Source organism: Balaenoptera physalus (genome assembly GCF_965194825.1).
Source record: "Balaenoptera physalus genome assembly, chromosome: 16".
In the NCBI taxonomy this organism is placed as follows: domain Eukaryota; kingdom Metazoa; phylum Chordata; class Mammalia; order Artiodactyla; family Balaenopteridae; genus Balaenoptera; species Balaenoptera physalus.
The window spans coordinates 51,585,501-51,603,350 of record NC_138898.1 but is presented as its reverse complement, the minus strand read 5'-3'; the positions used below and the strand labels follow the sequence as shown (position 1 = coordinate 51,603,350).

The following is a 17,850-nucleotide window of genomic DNA, read 5'->3' as shown; positions in this document are numbered from 1 at the left end:
GTTTCAGATGGTGTCACAACCGGGCCTCGGTTCAGGGGCTGGCCCCAGCGCCTGGACCCACAGGTGGCCATGCTGGGTTCGAGCCATCGGCCACCAGCACGTCCCAAGTGCTTTTGGAGCCACACTGCCCTCCAAAGCCTCGGCCGTCAGAGGCTCCACACAAGGTGTGACACGGGCCCATGTGTACAGGAAAGCTCTGTCATGGGTTTTAACTCTGGCACTGACATTTCACCCTCTACCACCCCAGCTGCTCAGAGACTCGCAAAGCTTTCCTGCCGCCGATTCAGGACAGGAAAGTCAGCCCCATGTTGCCTGCCTGACGTGATCACCTGCAGTGGCAAAAGGGCCAAGCTTACTGTACCCCCTCGTTTTGCTTCCCAATTTAACTGCTAAACTATTAGCTTCAACCTATGAGAACAAGAACAGTGTCACGGCCAGACAGACACACCCCCGTCAGTTACTGTGACCCCCTCAGGCTGGGGCAGAAAACCCTGTCTGGGGAGACACACTGTTCCCGTCACCAGCAACTGTACCCATTACCAACGCACTGCCTCTCCGCTCCAGGCTCGTCCTGCCTACCAGCTCCTGGCCCCTGCGATGCTGCGTCGGCAGAGGGTGCTGGACAGGGACCCAGGAAAGGGCCTGCTTCCAGGTGCCCCTGCTGCCTGGGCAGCACCAGGGTTTGAACTTGGGCCCTGATCCCCACATTCCCAAATCCCACCTGGGCGGCTGCCCCTGACACCTCCCAGGCAGTTCCATGGTGGGAGTCCCTCTGGTGAGACCCCTCCCAGCGAACAGCTTTCCTAGCAGCCAGCGGGTGGACTTCGGCAAGTTCTAGAAGGTGCGGCTACGCCCTCTGCAGACGGTGGGCGTGAGCCGCTGCTCCTCCCTCACAGCTGCTGCCCCGTCTCCTCCTGAGCTCTCCTCCCAGCCAATGCCACGTTACTCCAATCCCCCATTACAGTGGTCACTCTCTTTATTAAACTTTCCTATTCAAGTTACTGTGTGGTCCCCTCTTCTGACTGGGCCCTGACTGATGCTGTACATTTAACACAAGTCTAATTTCATCCTGAAGCAACAGGAAAGGACAGACCACTGTCCAGTGTACTGTCCCCCTCCAGGGGCTGGCATCACTTGCACCTTTGGGTAAAGCAGACTTCTCAGTTTCTACAAAATGAACCGTTTTACACAGGCTCCCAGGTATGTGGAAAATATGTATGTTCTGAGGTTCAATGGGTAGAAATTATATCAGATGTCAAAGCTGCTGTCTGAATATGGTTTGGACTAAATCACCTTTCACCAACCACAAAGCATGACCAAATACATTTATTTTGAGGCAATTTCATGGAAACCAATGGGTAAAATTCACATCTCCTTAAGTGAGTGTGTAGGGGAAAGTTCCTGACTGATTATAATGAGGGTTCTGATGGCATATTAACCCCCTTGTTAGTGCCTGTTTTAGGGAACAGGTGGCTGAAACTGGACGTGAGACCCACTGGACTTGCTGGCTGGACTCGGCCACGTCCCGGTCTGTTCTCTGCCCCACAAAGCCTAGCAGAGGCGACTATGGCCGTCCTGGGGCAGGTCCTCAATGTGGGAAAAGATCACTTCCACATCAAGAACCTTCGGAGGGTGAGAGCTGAGATACGGAGACAACAGGTCCCCACTCAGGAAGGACAAATGACCATCCCAGCCAGGCTGAGCGGCCATCCTGGAGCGCTGAGGACTGGGCTGAACACGATGGGTAAAGGGAGGCTGGCGGGTCTCTGGAATCCCCGGTCTCCCCGGAAGCCCCTCAAAGAGCACCTCCAGGTCTCCTCAGCGCTGCTGGCACCCCCAGCTCCCCTCTGAAGCTGCCAATCGCCCTATCCCTCACCTGACCAGGTGCTGGCTGGACCCCGGCCCGAGCTCTGAGCTGCACAAGTGCAGGAGGAAGGGCTGAACCAGCACCGGGGAATGACTGGCTGTCGGTCGCAGGGCCCACCAGGCAGACTGAGCGGCCGAGGCCAAGCCCCAAGGGCAGATGGCAGGCCCGGGAGGAAGCGTACATGCCAAAACCATTAGGATGGTTCACCTTCCATGCAACTCCCACCAGTCCAAGGCCCCTTCCTCCAGGAAGTTGCCTGGGAGCCCACAGCACTGGTTGGCACGTCCCACCCCTTCCTTGCTGCCCGCACAAGAGCGCCTGGCAGTCCCTCACCCCCTCCGCTGGGCTGGGGCTGTGGGGTGCGCCGCACGAGGGCCCATCTCTCCTCCACACAACACGCTAATCAACAATCTGCCTAACGGACATGTCAGCATGTGCAAACCACCCAAAATGTTTCCTGCAGCTGGAGCCTGTGAGGCTGTGAGGAGCCAGGTGCCTCCTCCTGGGACTCTCTCTGACTGGGGGTGGGTACAGGGGGCGGAGAGGGAACCAGGAGATGAGGAGAGGGAGAGGCGAAGAGCAGCAGGCATGGTGGGCCCAGCGGCCCCTTCTGGGGACAGAGCAGCCAGTGACCCTGCCGCTGACGGAGGCTGCACAGCCTCCCGGAGACCAGCTCAGGGCAGGGCTCACCCCGATTCAAACTGACGCCTCTGACAGCTGCTCACAAGTCTGCGCTGAAGACCTACTCTCACTTTAGATTTCCCAGTGCTGCTTCTTGTGATTCTCAACTTCAAACATCTTTTAGTAAAACGGAGAAAGCACATCTTTCTAAAAGCAGACTTTCTCCCACACGCTGGCTGTCCTCAGGCAGGGCAGAGGCAGGGGACTGGACCGCGGCATGCACACGGGGCACCAGACCAGGAACAGCACATGCAGGGCAGGGGCCGGAGAAGAGTCTGCTGTCCGCACACCTGCCCGGCCTCTGGAGGAAGCCCCCGGAGTGGGCCGGGCACAGGGAGTGGCACCTGGCCCAGGGAAGTGGGGGCGGCTGCGGGCAGGCGGAGTCTGCCTCCCCTGGGACAGAGAGCAGGCCAGGCACCGCACAGGTTACCTATTCTTTTCAAGATCGTTCAGGCGAGCAGAAAGATCCTCAAGGCGGTTGATTTGTTTGTGGCACTGGCTACAGTAAAACTCAAAAGCCTCATCCGTGAGGATGCTGTGCAGCTTGGCGGCAAGCGGGTCAGCGCTGGAGGGACGAGAGGTGTGGCTTCAGGAGAGAGCAAGGACCGGGTGGCTGGACGGGGTGAGCTGTCAGGCGGATGACGCGGAGGCCTCTGTCACCCTCGGCACCACCTCCGGGACCCGCAACGCCCGGCGCAGTGGCTGAGGGCACCTTCCTGGTCAGGCTCTCAGAGGACGCAGGTGCAGCCCTGCGGCTTCGTTGTAAAACAAGAACCCTGCTTTGCCAAGAAGTAAATGACTGGACACACTGCATCCTCCTTTGTCAGAAACACGTCAGCGCGAGAGCAACACACATGGCCAGGGGGCGTCTTACTTCCTTTTCTATAACCATATCAGTAACTGTCTAAGAACCACCAGAACCAAGAACTATGGGTGGACGACTTTCATTAAAAACTCATAATTCCGTTAGCCGTGCCGCGACCTAATCTCAGTGGGCTTTCAGGGCACTGGTAACGGCAGCCACGTCTTGGGGGCATTAGGACCCCAGGCTACAGAAAAGTTAAAGTGAGACATCAGTCGTAGCGCAGAAGTAACCCTGCGGACATGGGATGAGGGACGGAGACACGGAACAAATGGAGAGATCACCAAAATGGGGAGACACACGTCCCGTGGGGCCACAGCCTGGCCCTCGGGGCAGCACCACTGGGAGCACGTCAGGCAGCCCTCCTGGCTTGGCCCCCGCCCAGGCCCTCGGCCTCTGCTGTTGGCACAGCTGGAGAATTTCCAGAACTGGGGGCAGAAGGGAGAGGTGACTGACGTGTGCAGGCTGTCCGACCAGGCCAGGGTCTCCCCGAGGGGCCGGCACATCCCCTGACCTGGATACGAGGGTGGGTACTTTCTCCTAGGGCCTCCTGCAGCCCGAAGAGGCAGGAGAGCCGGGCAGGAGCCAGCTCTCTGAGCGTAGGTCCTGCCCTTTAGATGCCACAGTTGAGTTTATTCAAAGCCGGAATTTTCCAGAGAGTTTGGGAATTCATAAGAAAATGAATCCGAAGAGCCATTTGTGATGTTAAACCTCCCTCAGAGGCCAGTTGAAGGGCACAAACTTTCACCTACAAGAGGAATAAGGTCCGAGGACACCACAGATGATAACACTGTGCAGGCAGACCTCGGAGATACTGCGGGTTCACCTGCAGCCTGTCGCAATAAAGTGAGTGTTGCAATAAAGTGAGTCATGTGAAGTTTTTGGTTTCCAGTGCATGTAAAAGTGACGTTTACACTATACTGTAGTCCAATCAGTGTGTAAAAGTATCACATCTAAAAAAACAACGTAGGGAATTCCCTGGCGGTTAGGACTCTGCACTTCCACCGCAGGGGACACGAGTTCGCCCTCTGGTCAGGGAACTAAGATCCCGCAAGCCACGTGGCACAGCCAAAAATTAAAATATTAAAAATTGAAAAAGAAAAGAAAAAACCCATGTGCATGCATACCTTAACTAAAAAATACTTTATTCCTATAAAATGCTCACCAGCATCTAGGCCTTCAGGGAGCTGTAATCTTTTTTTTTTTTAAGTAGACGGCTGCTCCCTGTTGGGGAGAGGAGCTCTTTCTGTTTCTTTTTTAAAATAAATTTATTTATTTATTTATTTTTGGCTGCACTGGGTCTTTGTTGCTGTGCATGGGCTTTCTCTAGTTGTGGTGGCTTCTCTTGTTGCAGAGCATGGGCTCTAGGCACGCAGGCTTCAGAAGTTGTGGCTCGTGGGCTCTAGAGCGCAGGCTCAGTAGTTGTGGCGCACGGGCTTAGTTGCTCCACGGCATGTGGGATCTTCCCAGACCAGGGCTTGAACCTGTGTCCCCTGCACTGGCAGGTGGATTCTTTTTTTTTTTTTTTTTCAGATTAACATCTTTATTCTTTTTTTAAAAATTTTTTTTTTTTTTTTTTTTATTTATTTATGGCTGTGTTGGGTCTTCGTTTCTGTGTGAGGGCTTTCTCTAGTTGCGGCAAGTGGGGGCCACTCTTCATCGCGGTGCGCGAGCCTCTCATTATCGCGGCCTCTCTTGTTGCGGAGCACAGACTCCAGATGTGCAGGCTCAGTAATTGTGCCTCACGGACCTAGTTGCTCCGCGGCATGTGGGATCTTCCCAGACCAGGCCTCGAACCCGTGTCCCCTGCATTGGCAGACAGATTCTCAACCACTGCGCCACCAGGGAAGCCCCTGGCAGGTGGATTCTTAACCGCTGTGCCACCAGGGAAGCCCTGTAATCCTTTTGCAACAGTCACATCAAGGATTGCTGATCACAGATTCCCACAACAAACAATCATAATGAAAGTCTGAAATATTGTTAGAATTACCATAATGTGACACAGAGACACGGTGCAAGCAATGGCTTTGGAAAAATGATGCAGGGCTTCCACAGGCCTTCAGTGAGTAAAAAACACAAAGGGAAGTGCAGGACGAGGTCCACCTGCACAGCAAGACTGAGATTGCTGAGCAGGGTGTCAACACTCACACACACACACTCACACACACTCTCTCACACACACTCTCTGACACTCACACACTCTCTCACACACACACAGCCTCCCTCAAGCTCACTGCAAACCACAATGTGATCCACAAACAGCACTGTGAAACCCGTAAAGCCGAGTTTCCCAGCCCCAGCTCCGTACCCTGGGACTCGGCTGAGGCCCCATAAACGGGGAGTGACTGGGACCATAACCGATGAGAGGAACCACAGCCAGCTGTTATCCCAATAGAAATCTTAAAATTTTGACTGTGGCATTGTTCAATTATATTACAGTGTATAAAACAAGTTCTCTGTGAACCAAAAGGGGACCCTCCCCCTTAACAGAAGAGAACGTGAAGAGACAGGGCCCTGGTGCAGGGCTGTTACCTGGGGGTGAGGAAGACGGGGTCTCTGCAGCCATGCTCCCCGTTGCAGAGGGTCTCTGGGGACAGCTCCGCCTCACTGCCCTCACCATAGTCCTCGAAATGCTCCTCGCCTCCTATCACCGTGACGACCGACTGGCTGTGCAGGTGGGACCTGCAGAGGCAAACTAGTGTCAGCTGCCGACATGGGCTGCGGGCACCCCAGAGCCACGGGCGTGACCTGAGCCTCCAGCAGAAACGTGAGGTGACCACACGTGTGAGTTCGTGTTCTAACAGCCGCACTAGGGAAGGTAAATGCGCAGGTGAAATACACTTTAACAATGTACTTCACTTGGCCCAACATACCCAAAATCATCACTTCCAAAACAAGATCTTTACATTATCTATGTCCTTGTGTCATAATAAGCCTTTGAATCTGGTGTTCGCTGCACCCCGGGCACATGGCAGGTGCTCCCTGCCCCGGGGCCGGGCCACCACCTCACCACGGACCCCCCCCAACCCCCCGAGATCCTGTGAGCAGGCGCAGGAGCTGCCCCCTCAGAGGGGCAGGCCTGGTAGTCAGGAGGGGCCAGTCTCCGTCCGCTGCCCAGACCCACAGTCGCACGACACACAGCGCAAGCTCCCCAAGGCACCTGACCCCAATGGTCTCGGGACGTCCAACGGCTCTCTGAAGAGCATGTCCGAGTCTGACTGCCGCCCGCCTGCTACCAGCCCTCACCTTCTCACACAGAGACAGGAAGAAATGATTCCTTCCGACAGACACCATTTCACACTACGCTGCTTTCTGTTTCTGTAGATGAGCTGCTTCGTGGATCCATGTGCCCAGACCCCGGGAGAGGAAGCTGCCCCCAAAGTGAGAGGGACCATGCGCAGCCTCCACGTGCCGGACGTGGACGCTCGTGGGCGGCGAGGAGCCCAGCGCCTGTCCTCATGTCAGAGGGGATGCGCGCTTGGTGCTGGGGACCCAGGGCAGACCACGCAGCTGTCACGCACCACATCGACAGAAAACGGGTGGCTTTAGATTACAATCGGCATCCTCGCGGCAATTCAAGATTTTCTCATTTGACACCAACATGACTTCAACAAATCCTAAGGGCAAGTCACTGCTTAAGCAGCAAAACAGCCCAGAGCCTAGAAACTTCCAGAGAAAAACTAAGACCTCATAATGGTTTCCCAGATTTGACACTTCAACTTTGATTACTTGACCCAAATTGAATTTAATTAAAAGAACTTAGGGACTTCCCTGGTCGTGCAGCGGTTAAGATTCCACACTCCCAATACAGGGGGCCCAGGTTCAATCCCTGGTCAGGGAACTAGATCCCACATGCATGCCGCAACTAAGAGTCCACATGCCACAACTAAGGACCCCGCGAGCCACAACTAAGGCGCCCGCAAGCCACAACTAAGATCCAGTGCAACCAAATAAATAAATAAATATTTTAAAAAATTTAAAAGAACTTACCTTATTACCTTAAAAAAATACTGATCAGGGGCTTCCCTGGTGGCGCAGTGGTTAAGAATCCACCTGCCAATGCAGGGGACATGGGTTCAAGCCCTGGTCCGGGAAGATCCCACATGCCGCGGAGCAACTAAGCCCATGCGCCAGAGCCTGCGCTCTAGAGCCTTTGAGCCACAGCTACTGAAGCCCGTGCGCCTAGAGCCCGTGCTCTGCAACAAGAGAAGCCACTGCAATGAGAAGCCCGCGCACCACAACAAAGAGTAGCCCCCGCTCACCACAACTAGAGAAAGCCCACGCACAACAACAAAGACCCAATGCAGCCAATAAATAAATAAATAAATAAATAAATAAATAAATAAATTCTTTAAAAAAAAAAAAAAAGTACTGATCAGGAAGCTACAGCGAACGTGGCATCCCCAACCCCACGTATTTTACCCTCACACCTCCCTCCTTGGTCACTGCAAGCCACTCCGGGCTCCATCTCCACACGCTGGGCTTGGCCCCTGGTGGCCCTGGAAAGTGTTCCTTCAGTCCCAACAGAGCCCAATGGCCGAATGTGCACACACGACGCCCCCTTCCCCACCAGACGGTCACCCCACACCGCAGCAATCAAGGAAAGACCCCAATAAATGGAGCAATAAACTATGTTCAAAGACTGGGAGACCCATAGGGAGAAGATGTTGGTTCTGCCCAAATAATCTACAGATCCAGCAAAATCCCAATCCAAATCCCAGCAGGTACTTTTTTCCAGAGACTAACAAGCTAAATCTATATAAAATCCACATGGAAATGTGAAGGCCAAAGGTGCCAACGCAGCCTTGTAGAACGAGGCTGGAGGGTGCACATGGCCGAACGGCAGGACCGGTGGGCGACAAGCCTGGAGCAGAAGGACTGAGTGGTGCTGACCTGCGCAGGGCACACAGGGCCAAGCAGGGCGTCCAGCACAGCCCATGCACTCGGCCACCTTGTGGGGCAGTGAGGAAGGAGGGAGCTTCAAAACCGAGCCTGAGCTGATGGACATCTATACAGGTAAAATGACCCCTGCCTCACACCATGCACAAAAACTCCCTTACGGGGAGATGAAAGAGCTGAAAACAAAGGCAAAACAATAAAGCAGAAGCAAACGTCACAGTGATGTAGAGTAAGCAGAGACCTCTGAAGCAGAACACAGACGTGCCAACCACAAAAGACAAACAGATACACTGGACTACAGTAGAATTAAAAACGTCTGTTCTCAGACACCCCAAGGAAGTGAGAAGACGACCTGCAGAGGGGGAAAAAGATGCCTGAAACACACCCGGGACAAAGGAGTCCCCTGAGACAGAGGAAGAGCTCCCACAATTGAAGACGGAGGAAAAGACGGCCCACGGGACCCGGGGAGGCCAGATCCACCCACCGCCTGTATCCGCAGAGGCAGCCGACGCAGAGCTGAGAAGCAGTGCTGGGACCATCAGGCCACGAGCCTGTTTACTATCTGGCCTCTACGGAAAAGCTTGCAGAGTCCTGCAATCAACAAAGGGGCAAAAGCCTGGAACAGGCACCGCACAGGAGAGGGTCTCCACGTGGGCAGCCAGTGCAAGAAAGGCACTGCCCCCGTCAGGCACCTGGGAAACCCAAGTGAGGACCACCTGCTCTGCGCGCCCTCGGACAACGGGCGTGAAGAAGCGGAGGATGCCAGGCGCTGCGAGAATGGAGAGCAGCTGGAACCCGCAGGCGGCTGGCAGGCAGGGAGCTACCAAACCCCACCTGTAAGTGTCTGACCTGCAGTAACTCCTACAGAGGAGCCTGTGCCCCAGGTGCGCCCTACGCCACCGAGGAACAAACCCGGCCACCGAAAGACGTGATGCTTATATGCAGCAGCTTTATTCATGAAACCAAAACTGTGAGCAAACCCAATGCCCCAATGCCCACTGACAGGAAATTAAGAAGCTGTGGGCATTCACACAGTGGAACACTCAATAATAACCAGAATAAACCACTCACAACGGTGCACACAGACACGGATAAACCTCACAGCCATGATACCAAGTGGGAGAAGCCAGGTGGAGAAAGGATACACACTGTGTGATGACCCTTGAGTGAGGAACAAACCAGAAGCCAGGGTACCAGGGAAGGAGCTGGTGGGGGGGGGCGGGCGGCGGGAGGGCTGGCGCCTGGGACAGGCATGCCTTCTTCAATTAGGGAGGAAAAACACAAGCTCTGCAGGGGCCAAACAAGAAACACAACGAAATACAATAAGCAAAATTCCAGTTTCAAGGCATCCCGGGGAGCCGAGGGCAGAACCGCCAGCCGTCACCTGGGCCCACATGGGCCACCTGGCACCTGGCCTCTCTGAGCCGGCCCTTTCCCCTCACTGTCCTCAAACGCATGGAGTCAGGGTGACATAAAGATGAAGACGTTTGAAGTGTGTCTCGCCCTGGGTCATAAGAATTGTGATAACAAAATCCAAAAGACAAAGCGAACGTTGTCTCCTAGGATTCCTATCTGTACAGAGGAGCACCTCCTGACGGAGGCTGCACGGTCAGCTGGGTGCAGGCTCTTCCCAGGACCGCAGCCCTCCACAGGCTCACACTCCCCTCTGGATCACCCGACATGAACCCCCCATGAATCCATCTGCCATCAGCCCCGGGCCATGTAGATGGGAACAGACCTGCCCGGGAGCAGCAGCAGGGCGCCGTGGCTGGGCTCCTCCGTGGCATCCAGGCATTCGGGGGGCACCAGAGTGCCTGTGTCCTCATCTGTGAAGGTCTCACACTCACTGTAGGTGCTCTCGGAGCCCATGTATGCGCTGTCTGTCACCTCGTTGGCCTAGGAGAGAGAGCCAAGAGTCAGTCCCGGGGCCTGGGAAAGGACCCCGTGGAGGAGGAGCTTGCACGTGGGAGATGTCCCTCCTGTACTTCTAAGCAGAAACAGTAGGTTACAAAACACTTCAGTATTTTAAAAAATGAAAAATAGGCACACGTTCAAGAGCAGAAAAAATGACTGGAGTGATTTTTAAACTTAGTTATAGAAATATGCCTAAAATGGACACAAAGTATCCCAACATCACAGGATACATGCCAGAACAGCCCGTTTTGTGGCTTTCCAGCACTGGAATGAATTCTACCCCAGGAACTAATGTTCAATAATGTAAGACTATGTCTTTTTAAAAGTCCCCATCAATATCTGCTATGTACGTGCAAGCTATTGCTTTGAAATTCAATTACGTGGTCTAACCTCAAAATACGAATTCATCAATTATTTGACCAATTATGTTTGCTGGTTAAATGTCTACTTTCCTGGACTTCCCTGGTGGCGCAGTGGTTAAGAATCCGCCTGCCAATGCAGGGGACGCGGGTTCGATCCCTGGTCCAGGAAGATTCCACATGCCACAGAGCAGCTAAGCCCATGCGCCACAACTACTGAAGCCCGCGCGCCTAGAGCCCTCCCGTGCTCCGCAACAAAAAGAAGCCACCGCAATGAGAAGTCCGCACACTGCAACGAGGAGTAGCCCCTTGCTCTCTGCAACTAGAGAAAGCCCGCACACAGCAACAAAGACCCAACACAGCCAAAAATAAACTAATTAATTAATTAATTTTAAAAATGTCTACTTTCCCACTAAACACATCTTTGTTTTTACTCTTGTGGACCCAGCATCGAGCACAGGGCTGGGCGTACAGCAGACAGTAGATATTTGTGGATTGTCCAAATGAACTTAAAACTGAAGAACCATTAAACAGGCCATTTTCAATTTACAATCTCAGCTTTAACTGAAGGGCAACTTCATTGGTTAGGAGAAGTAGCCAACCTTTCATGCTCGAAAGAGTCTGAGGTTAACAATTTGCAAACAAGAATTCAGAGAAGCAACTGGAGACGGTGCACTTTGTCCTCGGGCTCTGGTGCCACAAGATGAGGATGGGGTGAGGGGGGCAAGAGGGCCCCTGATGGCTGTCTCCGCACCTGCACCCAATGGAGACCCAGGGCCCATCCTCGGTCTGCCGTCCACCAGCCGTGTGACCCCAGCCCGGGCTCTCGAGCATCCGAGCTGTGCTGCCTCATTTGTAGATCAGGGGCTGCAATGCTGATCTCAAGAGGTCGCAACTACTCAAGACTTAGAGATCACACAGGCAGGTGCGAGAATAGAGCCTGAAAGCCGGGGGCTCATGTGTCATAGGTGGTGCAACCCCCGCCTCCTGCACATAGGACAGAATGAAGCAGGGAAGGCACCCGAGGTACCTACTGCAGGCATTCCATGATGCTCCTTATTTCCAAGGGAAAACCCCATATTCCTTGGAATCTCAGGCAACTAAGTAATTCACAAAGAGCGTTCACTTCAAAATCTGAAATCAGGTAATCCCTTCAAGAGGCCCCCACTCTTTCTCCCCACCACCAAGCAGGTAGCTCTGGGCTCAGCCTGCAGGTAGGGACACTGTCCGAGCCAGGCAGGCTCCGCCATGTGCGAGGCTGGGCCCGCTGCTCCTGGGCCGAGGGACAGCTGCCCGGAGCCCTCCCCTCCCCTCTGCTTGCCCTCGAGCTGGAAGCAGGCGGGGCCCACACACCCCAGACTTGGACTGGAGGCCTCAGAGATGGCTTCCTGTAGGGGACAGAACATGATTCTTGAGGTCAGCGTTTAGACAGCCGACCACCACCCCTTCCAGCAGAGGCTCCTCTGGCCAGTGTGGCCCCAGGTCCTCGCAGGCAGTGGGGTGCGCAGAAGTGACGGCCAGCTTGGTGCCAGGGGAGGCCCGGAGCTCAGGCCTGTTGACCTCACCCGCAGTCATGCCGCTGAGGCCGGGCTGCAGCCGGAACCCTCCCTGGGGCTTGGAGGACGGTTCAGGGTGGAAGTAATTCCCCACAATGCAGGACGAGGCAGATGCCATGCAAACCCGACTGCGCCCACACCTCGCAAGCAGACACGCCCACCTTCCATCCTCATTCCTAAAGCAAGCCCGGCCCCGGGGGCACACAGAGCAGCCCCAGGGGCAGGAGGCCCAGAGGCTCCAAGAGGACCCAGGGCAAGGCCCAGGGAGGGCCGAGGGGACCGGGAGGACGGGGCCAGCTCGTTTCACAGACACTGCCCACCTGCTCACCCCCTGAAGTCCAGGCTGTCCTGAATAAATTTCAGCAAGCCAGATAGTTTTCTAGGGCAGGCGGGAGAACACCTGCCTTTCAAGAGGGCAGAAAACTGTCTGTGAGCGTGGTCCACTGGAGGAACACCGAGGGCTCAGAGAGGCACCCCAGCGGCCCCCATGTGCTGCCAGACAGGACCTCGCTTTGCCAGCCCACCGTCTATGCCGCCAACTTAAAAATGATTACAAATTACACGTTAGGATAAGCTCATGTGGAAATCAAAGTGCACTTTAGAAAGCTTGGCTGTGTTTCCTCACCGGTTAACAAACGCTGGGCCAGCGGGTGGACAAGGAAGCCCGTGCTCACGGCCATCAGTGAGGGGCTCGAGGGTGCCCAGGCCTGCCTGGGGCCCTCGCTGTCTGGTCATGGTCCCTCCAAGGGGAACAAGCTGCCGGGCAGACCGTGGCCAGTGTCCAGCCTCCTCTTACCCTCAGATGCCAGCCTGGCCAGGGCCTGGCTCCTCACACCAGCTCCAGGAAGGGCGCGCTCGTGGAGACAGCCTTCCCATGGAATTGGAGTGCTGCGGACTCTGTCCAGACCGGTCGTCAGCTTCCAGCGGCCTTCTATTTGCCCATCGTGCTGAGGTTCTGCAAAACCTGTGTGTCCACCTGAAGGTACATCACTGTCTCGGAAGGAGTTTAACCCGCTCCCAGACATGCTCCATTAAACCCACTGCGCTAGCTGGCAAGGGGGGCAAAGTTCAGGAAGTGCTTGCTGGGTTTTTAACAGTCAGATCTCAAAACAGAGCAGCTTTTGTTCTTGATTTTCTAACCTTTCTGATAAGAGTTTGAACAAAAGACCTATTTCACCATCATCTTATTAAGGCCAAGAGTTGGAGGAGAAGGGAAGGCCGGAGAAGGCACAGCAGAGACCACGCTTATCATTCCGCTGGCACCTGCTCTCTGCGACTTTCCCATCGTCCCTCTAGAAGTCCTGACACGCACTCGTCCCCGCGGGCATCAGGTCCTCTGCCAGTCCGCCCTCCACCTCGAGCAGACTCTCAGACCCGGAACCACCTTCTCATCCCCAGAACGTCAGGGACAACCCTCATTCACCGCCCCGCCCTTCCCCTTCTCAGAATCGCCACTTTCTCCTGGGGAATTCCCTGGATGTCCAGTGGTTAGGACTCCGTGCTTTCACTGCCGAGGGCCCAGGTTCAATCCCTAGTCAGGGAACTAAGATCCCACAAGCCATGTGGTGAGGCCAAAAAATTTTTTTAAAAATGAGAAAAATAAAAACTTTCTCCTAGGAGCTCTCCTACAAGCTGGAGCCAAAGGGATGCTCAGTCAAACACCGGAAGCCACGGGTCCCCCAAAGCGTTCCCAGCAGGAAAGGACTCGGGAGCAGCAGTCCACCAAGTGGTACTGCAGAGTGCACCCTGACCAGCACTGCTGTGTGCCCAGACAGAAAATGTTCAACAAAAGGCTTATTTATCTCTGAAGATCGCCAGCAGAGGGTCTCCAGATGTGGTATTGGATATAATACACATAATCTTCACTCATATTGTTATGGGACTTACTGGGATTACACGATTCAAAAGTTTTTTTAAAAGCAGCTTTCTAGGGCTTCCCTGGTGGCACAGTGGTTGAGAATCTGCCTGCTAATGCAGGGGACACGGGTTCGCATCCTGGTCTGGGAAGATCCCACATGCCGCGGAGCAACTAGGCCCGTGAGCCACAACTACTGAGCCTGCGCGTCTGGAGCCTGTGCTCCACAACAAGAGAGGCCACGACAGTGAGAGGCCCACGCACCGCGATGAAGAGTGGCCCCCGCTTGCCACAACTAGAGAAAGCCCTCGCACAGAAACGAAGACCCAACATAGCAATCAATCAATCAATCTAAAAAAAAAAAACAGCTTTCTACAAGTTTCTGTATAGCACCTAATTCCACTCCCCTCAAAATTACATATAAAAACCTTGAAAACGGGGCTTCCCTGGTGGTGCAGTGGTTAAGAATCTGCCTGCCAATGCAGGGGACACGGGTTCGAGCCCTGGTCCGGGAAGCAACTAAGCCCGCGGAGCAACTAAGCCGTGTGCCACAACAACTAAGCCTGCACTCTAGAGCCCGTGAGCCACAACTGCTGAGACCGCGTGCCTAGAGCCGGTGCTCCACAACAAGAGAAGCCACCACAATGAGAAGCCCACGCACTACAACGAAGAGTAGCCCCTGCTCGCTGCAACTAGAGAAAGCCCGCACGCAGCAATGAAGACCCAACACAGCCAACAATAATAAATAAATAAAAATAAATACATTTATAAAAAATAAATAAGTAAATAAAATAAAACATAAAAACCTTGAAAAGCATAAAAACACACGGAGGAACTTTTAAGGCCCAACACTGTATGATTCTAACCAGCTCTATGACATTGTGAAAAAGCAAAACGATGGAGACAGTAAAAGATCAGAGGTTGCCAGGTGCTAGTGGGAGGAAGGGACGAATCTGGGGAGCAAAGAGGATTTTTAAGGCAGCGAAACTGCAACGGTAGATACATGTCATGAATTCATCCAAACCCACAGAATGTACACCACCAAGAGTGAGCCCTAATGTAAACTATGGCCTTCAGTTAGTAACAGTGTATCGACATTGGTTCACCCTTTATAACAAATGGAAGATGTTCACTGCAGGGAAACTGTGTATGTGTGTGGGGTGTAACGGGAACTCTCTGTACCGTCTGCTCCATTTTCTATGGAGCAGAAAACCTAAAACTGCTAAAATGTAAAGTGTATTAATTCTTTTACAGCAACCAAAAAACTTAAAAAGAAATATTCCCTCCTTGTTGAAAAAAAAATGAAGATCTGAAAACCTGAGAAGCATTCCTGCTGCATACTCTGAAATGTCAGGTTCCCACCCACGTCCTCAGAAGGTGACAAGCGCGAGGTGGGGGCTGGCACACCTGAGAGGTGAGGCACCATAAAGGTGGGAGGGCCACACTTGTGGGATGCCAGGGGGGTCCACCCTGCAGAGGACGGGAGCCAGCGGTCGGACAGCACCCCAAGCCTGCTCCACCCAGGCTTCAGGAGGCAGCCCCAGCGTCAGTGGGCCTCACCCTTTTGGATCAAATGTGTTGACACTTTTTACTATCCTGAGTAACAAAACTCATTGTATTAGTTCCCTGGGCCTGCCAATTTCTTTTTTTTTTTTAAATTTAATTTAATTTAAATTTTGGTTTTTTTTTTTTTTGGCTGCATTTGGGTCTTCGTTGCTGCACGTGGGCTTTCTCTAGTTGCGGCGAGCAGGGGCTACTATTTGTTGTGGTGCACTGGCTTCTCATTGCAGTGGCTTCTCTTGTTGCGGAGCACGGGTTCTGGGCACGCAGGTTTCAGTAGTTGCAGCACGCAGGCCCTAGAGCGCGCAGGCTTTACTAGCTGTGGCACGTGGGCTGGGTAGTTGTGGCTCGCGGGCTTCGTTGCTCCGTGGCATGTGGGATCTTCCCAGACCAGGGATCGAACCTGTGTCCCCTGCATTGGCAGGCAGATTCTTAACCACTGCGTCACCAGGGAAGTCCCAGGGCTGCCAATTTCTAACTACCATAAACTGGTGGCTTAAAACAACAGGAATATATTCTCAGAGACCTGGAGGCCAGAAGTTGGAAATCAAGGTGTCAGCAGGGCTGAATTCTTCCTGAGGCTCCAGAGGAGGACCTTTCCTGCCTCGTCCAGCTCCTGGTGGCTAGGGGATGTCTCGGCTGGCAGCCGTGTTCCTCCAGCTCTGCCCACGTCTTCATACCGCCTTCTCCCCCATGTGTCATCTCCCTCTTCAAAGGACATTGGTCATTGGATTCAGGGCCCACTCTACCCAGCATGATCCCATCTTGAGATCCTTAATGAGATCTGCAAAGACCCTTTCTCCAAATAAGGTCACGTTCACGGGTTCCGATGGACCTTTTGGGGGGTACCATTCAACCCATGACACCCACATACACATAAAATACAAAGAATCAACATAACGCCCACATGGAAATACGAGAGAAGAACAAAACAGACGACATTGATGGTAAAGTGTGTGCTGGTGTGTCAACGTGCAGGAGAGGTCTGCTGCTGGCCGACCACTAAGTGAAGAGACGGGGTTCTCCAGACGCTCTGAACAAGAAAAGCAGGCTCTCCCCCGACCTAGCTGCACTTCTGGAAAGTTCAAGGTGTGTCATTCCACACAGAGCCTTCCATGCCTCGCCATCCCACAGTCTCGGGGTCTGGCAGTTGACTTGACAGCTGACACGTCAAGGTCTGCACACCCTCAGCCCTGCCCAGCCACACCATGCCACAGCCAGCACACGTCCCAGCTGGGCACTTGGCCTCCATGTACCAGGACTGGGCCTGGCACCACCAGGCCACGCACAGAATGAACACACCAGCTGTTGCTGAATGGGGAACGCAAGGTGGGGTGGTCCCTGCCCTCAGGGACTCAGGCCCAGGTGGGACTCTGGGACAAAGCTGTGAGGGGTGAACGCTCCCAGGAGGCTTGGAGGCCTGTGCTGGCAGAAGTGAGAGACAGTCAGGAAGTGAACCTGTGTCATCTGAGGGATGACTAATACCTGGGCAGTTTCTCAGAGCAGGGAACAAGCTACAGAGACACAGAGGAGGGCAGTGGGATCCTGTGGGGTGTTACCATTCACAGGGACTCTCAGAAGCTCTTCATTTCACAAAGGAGCTCGTGCTCTGGCCTTGCTTGGCAGTCTGGCAGAAGGGGACAGCAATGTCACAGGCGAGCCTGTCCCTCTGCTGACAACAGGCCACCAGCCCTGGGTGCACAGCACGGACAACAGACACCAGCCAACCACAGCGTCCCCACCAGTGTCAGAATGAGCCCTGCCTGCCTGCCCTTCATGCCATTCCCCACAGAAACAGCCATGGAGATGACCAAGAGACACATGAAAAGATGCTCAACATCATTAATTATTAGAGAACTGCAAATCAAAACTACAATGAGGTATCATCTCACACCGGTCAGAATGGCCATCATCAAAAAATCTCCAACAATAAATACTGGAAAGGGTGTGCTGAAAAGGGAACCCTCCTGCACTGTTGAATGTAAATTGATACAACCACTATGGAAAACAGTATGGAGGTTCCTTAAAAAACTAAAAATAGAGCTACCATATGACCCAGCAATCCCACTACTGGGCATATATCTGAGAAAACCATAATTCAAAAAGAGACATGTACCACAATGTTCACTGCAGCATTATTTACAATAGCCAGGACATGGAACCAACCTAGATGTCCATCGACAGATGAATGGATAAAGAAGATGTGGCACATATATACAACGGAATATTACTCAGCCATAAAAAGAAATGAAATTGAGTTATTTGTAGTGAGGTGGATGGACCTAGATCCTGTCATA

The 17,850-nt window shown here is 53.5% G+C and overlaps 1 protein-coding gene across 7 annotated transcripts in view; it reads right to left on the bottom strand.

The window, feature by feature from the left end:
* RAB11FIP3 (RAB11 family interacting protein 3) overlaps positions 1–17,850 on the bottom strand; it is an 80,927-nt gene that overhangs the window by 12,913 nt on the left and 50,164 nt on the right. For 4 of the 7 annotated variants that reach the window (XM_082430849.1, XM_082430850.1, XM_082430851.1 and 1 more), the window contains exons 4-6: positions 10,048–10,205; positions 5,943–6,092; positions 2,979–3,113 (exon numbers count right to left, since the gene is read on the bottom strand). In XM_082430849.1, coding sequence (XP_082286975.1) covers positions 2,979–3,113; positions 5,943–6,092; positions 10,048–10,205 — 443 coding nt within the window. The remainder of the gene's footprint in view (positions 1–2,978; positions 3,114–5,942; positions 6,093–10,047; positions 10,206–17,850) is intronic. The other 3 variants (XM_082430853.1, XM_082430854.1, XM_082430855.1) reach the window with 1 other exon arrangement.